This window comes from Harpia harpyja, chromosome 12 (assembly GCF_026419915.1).
Source record: "Harpia harpyja isolate bHarHar1 chromosome 12, bHarHar1 primary haplotype, whole genome shotgun sequence".
Lineage (NCBI taxonomy): Eukaryota > Metazoa > Chordata > Aves > Accipitriformes > Accipitridae > Harpia > Harpia harpyja.
This window is the reverse complement of record NC_068951.1, coordinates 24,808,752-24,821,380: the sequence shown is the minus strand read 5'-3', so window position 1 is coordinate 24,821,380 and position 12,629 is coordinate 24,808,752. Positions and strand designations below refer to the sequence as shown.

At 41.7% G+C, this 12,629-nt stretch overlaps 1 protein-coding gene across 6 annotated transcripts in view; it reads left to right on the top strand.

Moving 5' to 3' along the window:
* Positions 1–12,629, top strand: part of LOC128148681 (WD repeat and FYVE domain-containing protein 1) — a 57,728-nt gene that overhangs the window by 43,766 nt on the left and 1,333 nt on the right. For 5 of the 6 annotated variants that reach the window (XM_052802740.1, XM_052802741.1, XM_052802744.1 and 2 more), the window contains 3 exons: positions 9,867–10,045; positions 11,273–11,381; positions 12,359–12,496. In XM_052802740.1, the coding sequence (XP_052658700.1) occupies positions 9,867–10,045; positions 11,273–11,381; positions 12,359–12,496 (426 nt within the window). Of the gene's footprint in view, positions 1–9,866; positions 10,046–11,272; positions 11,382–12,358; positions 12,497–12,629 lie in introns of those variants that run through there. The other variant, XM_052802742.1, reaches the window with a different exon arrangement.

Sequence of the window (12,629 nt, the reverse complement as noted above, 5' to 3'; positions counted from 1 at the left end):
ATGTTTTTTAGGGTCCTTCTCAGGAAGTCTGTAATCTCTGACTATTGATGTGGTCCTCTTCCAGTTGTGGATATTCTCTCTCAAGTACTCGCTGTCATTACAGGTTGTCACTGTTATGCTAGAGACCACTCTGGACTGGCTGGCTATGCAGTATTTGTGATGCACACTTTACTCTCTCTGGGTAATAAGCTCATTTCCGGAAAGCAAATGAAATGTTATGATAGATGATCTGCTGATACTTTGCTTAAGTCACTTTTTTTATATTTTCACTCACAAATAAGGAAATTGTAGGCATGTCTCAGAGCCAGGAGTTACTAGGATGTGGAGTGCCTGGAGGGCTTTGGAGAAAGCCATGGCATCTGGGGTAGGCAAATGCCTGAAGAGGGCTGGAGGGAGGGGTAACGGGCAGCTGGGGCTATAAGGAGGCAAGAAAAAATGCTGCCAAGCATGTGGACCATGTAAATGTTTGCTGCTTTTCTGTACCTTTACTCTAACTACTTCAAAATCCCATGCTTTATAAACCATCCCATAGACCTTCTGCCTTCTGAAGGCATCAGTTATGTGCAAGAGCAGCAAAGGGTCAAAATGATGAAAGTACTGAGGAAACTGGTGGGGCAGGGAGGGCAGGTAGAGCTGCTCCTCCCCGAAGTACTTACAAGGTTTATGCTTTGGCATGTACATCAGGCATTTCTGTGCCTGTTGTAGTCTTCCCAGTGATGCCTAAATTAAAACTGTACTGCTCCTGTAAAAAGAATTCTTTCTGTATCACATATGCACAGCTACTAATTACCATCCCTGCCCATTCATTTCCCTACTGTCGTATTCCTGCAGGCTGTCATCTGCATTTACTTGGCTGCTTTGGGTGTATGCTTTTTTGAGTGGCCACCCCTGGGCCTTTGGATTTTTGCAGATGTTGCAGTTTATAGAGGTGCAAGATCCAGTCATGCACAAATGGTATTTCATTTGTGAGTAGGAATATAGCATGCAGAGTCACGGGGGTAGGATGGGAAAATAAAATTTACATTTGTGTGTTTGAAGGCAAGCTTAACGTGCCTTTCTGGCCAGACATGTCTTTCTGGCCTAGTATGTCCTGGATTTATGTTTCTCAGTATCGCAGACGTAACCCTAGGTACTCTACGGACCAGTCTTTTTTTCTTCTCTAACTTGCTGAATTTGTGTAGGATGTCCATCTGCAGTCCTCTGTTCAGGCCTGAGAAGAGAAGACAGGGCATTAAAATCCCTCTTCACCAGCCAGTAAATTCCTGTTGTTGCCTTGCTGCTTGTCATAGGAGCTTGAAGGTAGTTTTGCTCAGATGCTAGCAGTTATCGATGGCTCTCGTTAACCAGCACAGGAACTCCTGTACGGTCATCACCCTCTGCTTAGTCCCCTGAGGCAAGCAGTAGACGCAAACCGCAAGGGAATGAGAAATGGCATCGTTTTTGTTTGAAGAAAACGCAGAAATTCACCATGTTGTGCCTTTGTCTTGCAAGGCTGCCTGCTGGAAGGAGAACACGTGAAGTGTTGGGTGAGTGTCTGCCTGTCTGCTCTGAGCTCATGGGAGTGGAGACATGAAACTCTCACAACTCAACAGCAGCTGGGCTCAGGAGATGGAGATGGATGGGGAAGGGGCAGTACCTCAGGCATTTCCTTTCCTCCAAGTCTCATGACAAGACCCAGATGAATAGCAGAATTAATTTTTGGTCCACTTTTTCATTCCGGAGGCTAAATTTTGGGCCAGCGTAAAACATTTCGTGAGATCCTGTGCTCTGGCCCTTCCTTCTGTAAACAATGGTTGCTTTTTTTATGTTTAGGTTATTAAATCCATGTTGTTTTTTTACCTTAATGAAAAAATGCCATTTTAAAAGGGAAAATTGAGAATGTCTCTGTTGAAAATGCCTAAATGAAGTGCTGCAATGTTGCCAAAAAATTACTCCTGTGCTCTTTCAGAGTCATTCACAAATGTGATCAGGTGTATCTTTGGTCCTTCCAGAGCTCAGGTTTTCTCTGAGCGTCTGTTGGAAGCTGGAGGAATGGGTGTGAGGCTGCTGCAGACCTGCAGTGTTCCTGCTCCAGCAGGCACAGGTGTCCCCGGCTGAAGCACTATCTGTCAGCTGGCTGAGGAGCCGGGGAAACTTATCTTCTGGTGTGCCCGCCCTGTCCCAGAGCAAAGCATTTTAACTTTGCTCCTTGAAAGGTCAGAGGCAATGGAAGGGCCCTGCAGAGCCTTCACGTAGCAGGGCTTTGCAAATAACTGATAAGACAAACTGGAAATGAGAATAAAAGAGGCTGCACCTTTTGCCAGAGTCCTTTGGGCTAGATTTTAGCTCTGTTTCTTCACCAGGTGTTCAAGGAACAGACTGGGAAAATGGCTTATTGTGCCTGTAAAGTACACTGGGGTTATAGTGAATTAGGGGTAGCTCTCTGCAGCTTGTTCAGCCTCTCCCCTGGTCTCCACCTCCTTAGAGCAGCCTAATGAAGATTTTCCACTGCCTCCCAAAAATGTATAAACAAATAACGCCTCTGAGAGCCCAGTCCAGGGGGCAGAAGGGAAGTGATTACCTAGTCGATAATTGTTCTGAATGTCTTCAAATTGTGCTGCTTTCTGTACGGTCAGTCAGCTAGCATCCCTGCAACTGTCTGTCCCTGGAGCCGAGGCTGAAGGTGTGAGTGCTGTCTCTCTGGTTCACACGGCTATAGTGCGGTCACTGGCCTGCTGTCAAATTGCAGAGTTTGAGGCAGGTTTTATGCAAACTCCCTGCCTGGATCTGTCCTTGCTTATTGCCTAGAAACGAGTAATTCCACTTGCAGGAATAAAAAAGCACTGATTTAAGAAAACTGAGAATAATTATCCTCTGTAAAAACTGGATGTCATTGCTTGCATCTACATCTTAGGAGCTATCTTGGAAAGCTGTGCTATCTCTCCTCTCCAGAGAGGTGCCCGAAACCTGGCTTTGCTGTTCGTGGAACGCCCAGCAGCCTGTGAGGAGGAGGAGGCACAAGCATGCCTGTACTGTAGGGAGGGTGTTGTTGAAGGAATGCTACCAGTTTATGAGAAATGAGCCGAGGTCGGGAGGACTAGACCTGCTAGAGGCAGCTATAAGCAGGAGCAGAGCCGGAGGGAGCTTGTGGGGCACTTATGGCTTCCTTGAGCTTTGTTTTCTGATCCTTGCGTAGGGAGCAGAAGTGAGGAGCTTCAGGATGTTTTTGGTTCAGAACTTGAGCTCAGCTATACTGTTTTGGTTACAGTTTTATTTAACTCAAGGGAGGCTATCAAGAAGGTTGTTGGCTGGATCAATAGTATATGGTGTAAATATCCTTTAAATGCTAGTATGCTGGTCAATTTAAAATCTTCATTAATACGATAAAGGTGACTTCTGCATCGTGAAAAGCATAGAATCAATAAGTAACTATAGTCACATGTGCCTGTAATCATCTGGCACAGCTTTTATTGCATGGACTTTGGATGTATTGTTTAGGGGAAATTGTTCAGAAACGTTTCTAATGGAGATTAAGCGAGAAAGAATTCTGTGCCAGTTAGGCAGCAACATGCTGCTTTGGTATTTTGGGGTTGCTGATTTTTCACTTATTTTCTTTTTTCTTATTTGCTTACATCATACAGACTAAATACGTGTTTTAAATTTTAAAGCTGAGATTCTACAGTATTTAACAAGCATATCTGTCGGCTTCTGTGCTGCAGTGAATGAAAGTTTTAGTAACAGAGAAAACATGTAAGGGCATTAATATTTTTAATAAAGTAGCCTGGTTTGGATTTTACATAATTGCTTTAAAAGTCCCTAAAACCCCAGAGTGTATGTATTAAAGGTCAGTAGCCAGATGGGGACTTTGTGCAGCAGTAGAATACCAAAATACCTGTACTTCAGTGTGTTGTTATTCTGTCTCTTCCTGATGTGGCTAGATTGTTAATACGTTAGGTCAATAGATGTCTGTTCAGTACCTCTTTCTCATTTCAACCTAAATGCCTGGCATTCCAAACCATCTGTGTGTTCACAGTATAGCTATTCTTTTTTTCTGGAAAAATTTCAGTATTTTCTTCCCTCTCTCCAAAAATAACACTAAACAAAGCAAAAACTAAAAGCAATTTTTTATTCTTCAATTGTTTGGGAGAAAAAAAAATGAGCTAATGGCTGGCATAATTTGGATGTTCATACTTTTTAAAAGAAACAATGTAAGGAAAGTAGGTTTTGTTCATTTTCAGACGTGATGTAAAAATAAATACTAATAAAAAAAATTCTGGACAGCTGCCTATGTTGGGAAATACGTTCTTTCATATCAGAGGAAAGAATGACAACTAGTAAAAGATAAGCAGAATATGAACTCAACAACACTAAAACAGTGCCAGAAGATCAAGCAGACTTCAAGGGAGTCAGAATAAGTTAAAAGAGGACTTTATGATAAATAGTCGCTTCCGCTCCGCCAGGTACAGCCAGTCAGTCTGGTTTTCCCCAGGCTTCTGTCAGCAGCTGTTGTCATGTCAGCAGCTGAAGGTGTGGCTTTTTTCATCCCACTTCCCTTTTTACGTGGTCTATGAGTTTCTCTTTATTAGCATGTCATATATTGCCTGTTGCCCTACTGGCAGCAGCAGGCTCAAACGGAAAGTTTTTAAGGAAAACTTAGAGTTTCCGAGTTCTGCCAAGCTGTCTGGTTTAGGATAGTAATTCCTAATTTGCAAATTTTAGTTAACTTGTGAATTTCAGGAATCTTTCTGTTTTACACAGGTGACTTTGATTTGGGAGGGCTCTTAACTGAATTCGGAAAGGTTATAGCTGAAGCAGAGTCTAAACCCAGTGCTGCTGGACTGGCAGAGCTGCCTAGCCGAGGAAATCCTTGCCTCAACCAAGCACCCAGCAAAGAGAAGGATGCTTGCTTTTCGCAGTCTTCCAGCCACCAACTGCTATTCTGCCTTCCATTCCCTTAGGCTCCTTGGAGTTCTCCCATTTCCCTGTCCTCCTCTCCCATCAAGGGACCTGGAGCAGCCAGATGGCAGAAAGCAGGTTTGAAACCAGTCAGCAAACGTTACGCAGGTTGAATTACAGGAGGAGAAGCTTTTCTAGCGCACGTTCTTTCTCAACGGTGGGGAGAATTAAAGCCTCGCTGCATTGACCCCTGGAGTTCACCTCACTGGAAGAAATGTGACATCTTTTACATGTTTATGTCATTGGACAGTAAACTGCAGAAATGACCCTGGGAGTCAGGAAAGCCGCTTTGTCTTCCCATGTAGTCATCTTTTGATATCCCTACAGGTGGTTTGTTCTGTGTCTGATAGAATATAGTCTGGAGTCCTTTAGACAGCTGTACTAAACATTGCAGTACAGATTAGGTTAAGTTTTAAAACCTCTGTAAAAGCAACAAATGATGCGAGTTTGAAACCAGTGAGCCAACTGTAAAGCGTTTCATCAGTCTGGAGTGTCGAATGGCCACATACTGGAGAAAGCTGCACCAAAGGGGACCTCCAGGGAACAGTCCAGGAGACAAGCTTGGGTGAGCTGCTTGTCAGATCATGACAGCCCATTAGCAAAAGGAGGGAAAGGTCTCCCAAGGAAGGTGGAAAAAAAATCACAGTGTGTGTTAGTTTTACATATTTTTCTTACGTTTGCTGTTTGTGTACATGTAAACCTTCTGTGTTTTGCATTTTCGATGTCTGTTCTATTTCCTGTTAAATTATTTCGTGTCAAAGTCTACCATTTGATTTTTTGTAGCCCTGAAACTAAGGGTGTTGTTTGTTATCCTGGTACAGTTTTGTAGATCTCCATAAAAGAGAAGGCCCCATAACTTTACAACCTGTTGTGTAACTTACAGCTGCAATTGATTCAGAGATGCATGAGAAGGGGATAGAGTTCAGGTTTAGAAATCTGGTTTAAATGCTTGATTTAAAAAAAAAAACCAAAACCACGTTCTTACAACCAGAAAATAATGGCCTAGAAATAGAAAATGCAGTCATTTAGGCTGCTTACTGATGTTTATGGAGATCATTTTGCACAGTGCTGTAGGTGGTTGGGTCTGATTCAGTAAAACAAGCTAATAAAATTACACTCAGCTCCCAGACCAAAGCTTGTCTCCTACAGACTCTGCATGTGAAGGCAGCCGATGCTCCCATAGGAACTGCACGCCTCATCCCGACCCACTCAGGCTTGGACCTAAAAATTCTCTCTGGTGTCGCCCCTGGGTCTGGTGATGGTTAGTCACAGCCAGCATGCTCTAGAACAGTAGGAAAGGAAACCAAGCACCCTGCTTTAAAGGTATTTTGCTTGAAGCAAGTGATTTCCCTTTGTTTTCCTCTGGAATTAGCACTTTTAAAGCTGAGTAAAACATTGCAGGATAATCTACCTCTATTTGTAGTTTGGCTGCTGAAAACCAACCAGAAATTCCTTAATCAACATCCATCTTGTCATTAGCACTATAGGAAAGCAAATATGTTTTCACAGTCAAGGAGCAAGGAACAGATGAGCCGTTAGATTTGTGTTTGTTCAGTACGTCAACATTTCCAGGTTTATTGATGCATCAAAATCTTCCCAGTGAGCTGTAATGAACAGAGCTATGAGAGTGAGGAATGTGTTGTATCGTGTCAGTGTGGCTGGGCAGAGCAAAGCTGAACTGAATGAAACAACACCTATAGCAATTGGATACTTACGCTTACAGGAATTAAGCCATTTTTAACCTCTTGAGAATGTAATATTATTTACCTCCTAAAGACTTGCCCAGATTGAATGGATTTTAGAAATTAGAAAAAGGAAGAAGAGTCAAAAGAGGAACACCCCCCCCAATATTTTCTAAGTATCTGCAACTTTCTAATATGTTGTTTTGTTACAGGAGCTCTTAGCTGCCCAGGAATATGTACCTAGGCTTGAAGGTGTGCTATTTTGCCACAGGCTGTAAAATTAGAAATGGACTACAGCAGAGGCTCTTATCTATTTTCTAGCTGTATATACTTCTATAATAGTAAAATTGCCTTATAAGGTATGCAGTTATATTCTGCATATGAAACAGTGTGGGATGGGAGACCCAAAAGATAGAATTTTTGAAGGTTGTATATGAATCTTGATGTGTTTAAGAGCGTTAATGGATATTTTCTGATTGCAAAGATTGTTGCCTCTGCTCATGAAAGCGGTGGTGAAACATCAACTGCATCTTTATAAGAAACAGTGGAGTTTTCAAAGCAATTTTAAATGGAGAGCAGCTCACTTTCCTGTGGGTGAAACGTAACATCCTGAAGTAAACTGGTCAGAAAATGGTGGTAATATTCACAGTAATTCCCTGGCTTGTTGGTATTTAAACTTTTAGAGGCATAAGGTCATATACATATATCTCCTGGAGATATATGTGTTACTTGCAGGCACTCAGATTTAAGGTCTGTTGGGTCCAACAGCTGAACCTAAACCAGAATACGCTTTCATTATCTTCCCCTGTTGAAGCACTGCAGGCAAATATATTTCTTCCTGAGGATGTCTCAAACAGCACAATCTTGTTATGCTGAACATGCTGTCAGCTTTTGATAGGGATTCATTGACTAATTCCCTGCATTTTCAGCCGAATCTGATCATCCTCTCCTGTCTGGTTCACCATGTTTTTAGAAATTTGTTTATCAAATAGCTGCTACCTGTGCCTGATTGCTTTTGAATGGACACCCACGGACCTGCTGCTCTTATCTGCAGAACTTAACACTCTGTTTTTCAAAATGCACTCATCTTTACAAAGGCTTTGGAGTTAATGTGCTGTGCAAGATAGTCTTTCATTCATCCAGCTCATCCCAATAGACAAGTGTATGGACAGTAAGTACTGTCCCTTCATCTACTGGGAAGGGGTAACTCTGACAGCTGGAATATTACCATGTTAAAACCCAGTTGGTAGTACGAACAAAGGCAAGAACATGGTACTTTGATCTTCACTGTAATCAGGCCATGTGTACTGCCAGCAACATAATTGTTTTTATTTAGCAGGCTCATCTGGAGAGTATTACAGGACTCAACACAAGGCAGCTACAAAATCCTTGTAATTTTATCAAGCACATTAGACTAATGATGGCAAGAGCCATGTTTCCAGCAGTAGATCCTGCCATTGGCACATATGAATAAAACAGTCCACCTTTCCCTAAAATGATCCCACATTTGAAGTCTTTCTCAATATAGTCAGAACTCTTATCTCCGGACTACTCAACAACTATGTGACTTAATAGCTAGAGAATGGTTCTGAATTATGAATGAATGCTTTGTTTAAAACCCTGTAGCTTTTTTTTTTTCTTCTGCCTTTTACATAGAAACTTCTCTGGTGTACTTCTCTGCTTGGACTTCACCAGAGCGTAGAATGATTTTATCTTTACAGAAATCCACATTGTAATCTTGATAGTAATTGTGAACATTAACTTTAATCCACACTGGGGAGATGGAGTGATGGGGAAGTATAGGTACAGCAACAAGCTGGAATAGAAAACAAGAGGGGGAAGGGATTAGGGTGTAGACTGAGAAGCCGTAGGGAAGCGTAAGGCTAAACTAATGGGAATGGGGATGTGGCAAGGGACCTGCCAGCTCTTCTGTTCAGCGTTTGCAAGGATTGGGAGCAACTGAGGAAAATGAGGCTCCTGTGCTTCTCCCTGGTCCTCCCAGCATCAGGGGAAGCCTCGTCTCTGCACGGGCAAGTGGCAGTGTGCCTGTCATCGTGCACGTGGCTGTGACTACGGTTAAACAGCCTTCCTGCAAGTCCCTGGCCTTCAAGCATTGGTACTGGTGAGAAAAGCAATGGGGATACCTGCCAAGAACAGGGCAGTTCACAGTGTCTTCAGCCATTGGAAGCATCTCTTATCACTGCTAGTTTGTTCAGGTTTTTTTTTTTTCTTCATTAGCAGAGGACATCATGTCATCCTCAGATAGATTTCCTGCATTCTTAAAGCCATGTCTGTGCTGTGGGTAGATGACTTACTGTACTTCTTAAAGACTTAGTATGGTCAGTTATTTTAATCTGCTAATAAAGGTATATAATGTGTAAATGTATAAATGTGAATTGATACTTTTCTCCCAAAGTCTCACTGGCATTTAAAAGCTAGCACTTCCGTATTTCAATAATACTGCTAATGCTAAGCATGAAAAAATCACGGGTAAAACCATGTAAAATTATGGCTAGCTTTAAAACTGAAATTTAGAACAGTGTATGTATCATGCTTTATTTACCATAATATCCTTGGTCACTGGGGTCTGTCCTTTGTCATCACGGTCATCTTTCATAATCTGGTGATTTCTGTAGTAAAACTAGTCAAGCTCCCTTTCCAAAGCAGTTGGTTTCTTCTGCTCATTACAGCCTCTTCTAGGAACATGCTGCTTTGTTTGTGACCTGAAATGGCGCAATACCAGAATTGTTGGTGATTTTGTTTACTATCTAGGTGTTCATATTTCTAGTCTTGTGCCACACTGCATCCTTGATCTCCCTAGCCCTGTTGTATACAAGTCTTTATTCCTTTCACTAAGATGTCTAATCTTGCTGGAGGAGGGGCTGGGACCCTCTTCTCACCACTGCAAAGTGGTGATGCTCCGCCTGTTCCCCAGGGAAGTGGCGGAATAGGAAGCAAAGCTGCTGTCTGCACAAGGTAAGGGAGGACGGGTGGGAGAGGATGCAAAGGGGATGCCTAGGGGAGAGGTCCCACAGGGAGGGGAGAGCTGCCGGGGGAAGAAACAGGGGAGGGGAGGGATTTCTGCTCCCACGCTCAACCTCCCCCAGACCTCACTGATGCCATGTCCAAACTTCACATCAGGGCTGGAGGTGCCTTCGCTAAGATCTCACAGTTTTCCAGCATTAGGTGGAGGAATGCTCTTCTCTGGCTGTGGCCCGGGCGTTAACTATGTTGCTTTGTTTACTCTAGATACACTTTATACTGCTCTTCAGTCGGCAGGGGAAATTAAGGCTTCAGAAATGGTATATGACGCTACCTGATAAAGAGAAGAAAAAGATCGTTCGAGAAATTGTTCAGATTATTTTGTCTCGCAATCAAAAAACAAGTAGTTTTGTTGACTGGAAAGATCTCAAGCTTGTTTACAAAAGGTGTGAGTAATTTTATGAGAACGTATAATTACTATTCATATAAATAACACGTGCTAGAAGAGGAAAAATAAAGGCTCACTTTAAGAAAAACAGCAAACAAAACCGTAAGTGCTAAACTAAGCTAGTAGGAGCCTGCCATTGGCAATCTAACTGTATAACAGCACCGTGTCCCTGGATAAATCAGCAGGGTAAATTGTGGGGTGAAAAATACTTGTACAATCTGTCAAATGAGAAAAATGGGAGTAACCTAATAAGTATTAGTGGTGGAAATTCTGTTAGAAGGCTTTAGGCTTCACTGCTTCTTCTAATTCCCCAAGGTAGCCTGCTGAGACACGTGCTGAGCTTTATCAGGCTCTCTGGGAGGTTGCAGGAGCTGTTCTGAGGCACTTTCAACGTTCTGTCAAATTTCATCTTTGAAATATTTGTTGCTCTGGAAAGTGTTACTTCCCATTTCCTTTTCCAAACAAATCCCTGGTCCCCAGTTACACCATGTTTAGTATTAACTGCCTGTTAATTCTTGTGAAGTTGTAGCAAACAAAAGTAGCCTTAAGGTATAGCACACTGTACAAATTAAGCAGCATCTCCCATTTAGCAAAAATTGAATTCCATGCTGTGAAGTGATGGATGTAAACATCTGACCAGATGCTGTGACAAGCTGGGCCTCCAGCCACAGCACCAAGGAGTTTCATGCAGAGCGGTACTCCCATCTTGGGTTGATTTAAACAGAAAGTTTTGCTGCAAGTTAGTGATGAAGATTGTTCAGTCTAAGCAGCTTCATGCTTTCTGGCCCTATGTAAAATGCTGTCAGTCATTTGATAGCCAGCAGGCTTGCTGAGATGTGCCTCTTTCCACCTTTATTTTTGCCTTTATTTTTATTTTTTAATAAAGAGCAGTAACTCATCCTACAGTTTAATTGACCCCACTTACTGTAGTGCTATTGCAGCAGGTGAGGGAGACCTTAAAGTATTACTGATTTGCTGTTTGTTTTAAGACCGGTGTTGAAGGTATCCCATTTTGCCAAGGGTGGAGTTTGTTCTTCTAACTAAATTAATAAGTCGTTTAAATTATCTGATCTTTTCAAGTGTTCTCTGGGACACTATAAGAATGAAAGAATATTATTTTAGAGACCAAATAGACATTAACTGTCATTTGCATAACTTCTAAAAGATGAGCAGAGCACTGAGGATCCCACTGTTCACTCTCACATTTTTGCCTTTGTTTGCCTAGGTATGCCAGTTTGTATTTTTGTTGTGCAATAGAAGACCAGGATAATGAGCTCCTGACACTAGAGGTCGTTCATCGATATGTAGAGCTTCTGGACAGATACTTTGGAAATGTATGTTTCACTTTCTCCCATGAACCCATTCCTGGCTGTCTGATAAACAGATAAACTGTTTTGCTTCGTGTTTCCATAGGCACTACTTGCCCTATAGACTTTCTCAATCCAGAGTGAAATTCATTATTAGAATATTTTATAAAATAGTGCTGAAACTACCATAAGATTGTTTTTCTATCCTTTCTCTCCCCCCCCCCCCCCCAAATTAATCTTCATGCATTATGTATCTGTCTTGGCATAGAATTTGAGGAGAAAGCTTGAGGAAAACTACTTAAAAAAATGCTGGGTGACTGTACTTTAATTCTCTGTCCTGACATCTTCAGATATACTGGTTTTGTTTGTTTCATAATAGTGTGTAACAATTAAGGACATATAAAGAGGAAAGAGATAAAGTGGGTGTTTTTTTAAAGAAAAGACCTGAAGAAGGTCCAAATAAGTCTTTCAGTAAGTCTTTAAAGACTACAACAGACCCATCTTTTCTGTGAATATTTTTGAAATTGTTCCCACTACCTTAATTTATCTCTTATTTAAATCATGGTGCCATGACTCATGTTGGTACTGCCTCAAAACAAAAAAGCAGTTGGTGGCTGTAAGGTCACTAGGACAGGGAATTTCTCTTGCTCTGTGAAACTGTGCATGAACGTATGTAACCCATATTACAAGTGCTATGTAAGACCTATTACGAGGTTAGTAGGCTAGGAAGTCAGCTTTGTTCTCTGAAAAGCAGTATGAATGTAGTGTATTATATAAAATATAACAAGTGGAATATCTTTGCTGTAAGCCTAGGCTATATATGTGAAGAGAATATGTGCAGAAGCTGCAATATTACATAATATAAAGTATCTTTCTTCATCCTGCTACCTGCCACGAGAGTGCGTATGTTGAATACATTTGATCATCTTAACAACTTTTGGCCCAGTAGTGCATATAATGCTGTAAAAGTGATTTAAATGTGGGGCGTCCTTTTATTCTGGCAGGTGTGCGAGCTGGATATTATCTTCAATTTTGAAAAAGCTTATTTTATTCTTGATGAGTTTATAATTGGTGGAGAAGTACAAGAGACTTCAAAGAGGTCTGCAGTGAAAGCCATAGAAGACTCTGACATGTTGCAGGAGGTAAGGCAGAGGAAGACAAAAGGCAAACACTTCATCTTCCTACATCTTCCTTGTTTGACAGGAGCTTAAAACACAGCTAAGCACTTCTGGTACTTAATTATCCAAATGTGTCTTACATTCAGTTTCAGTAGGT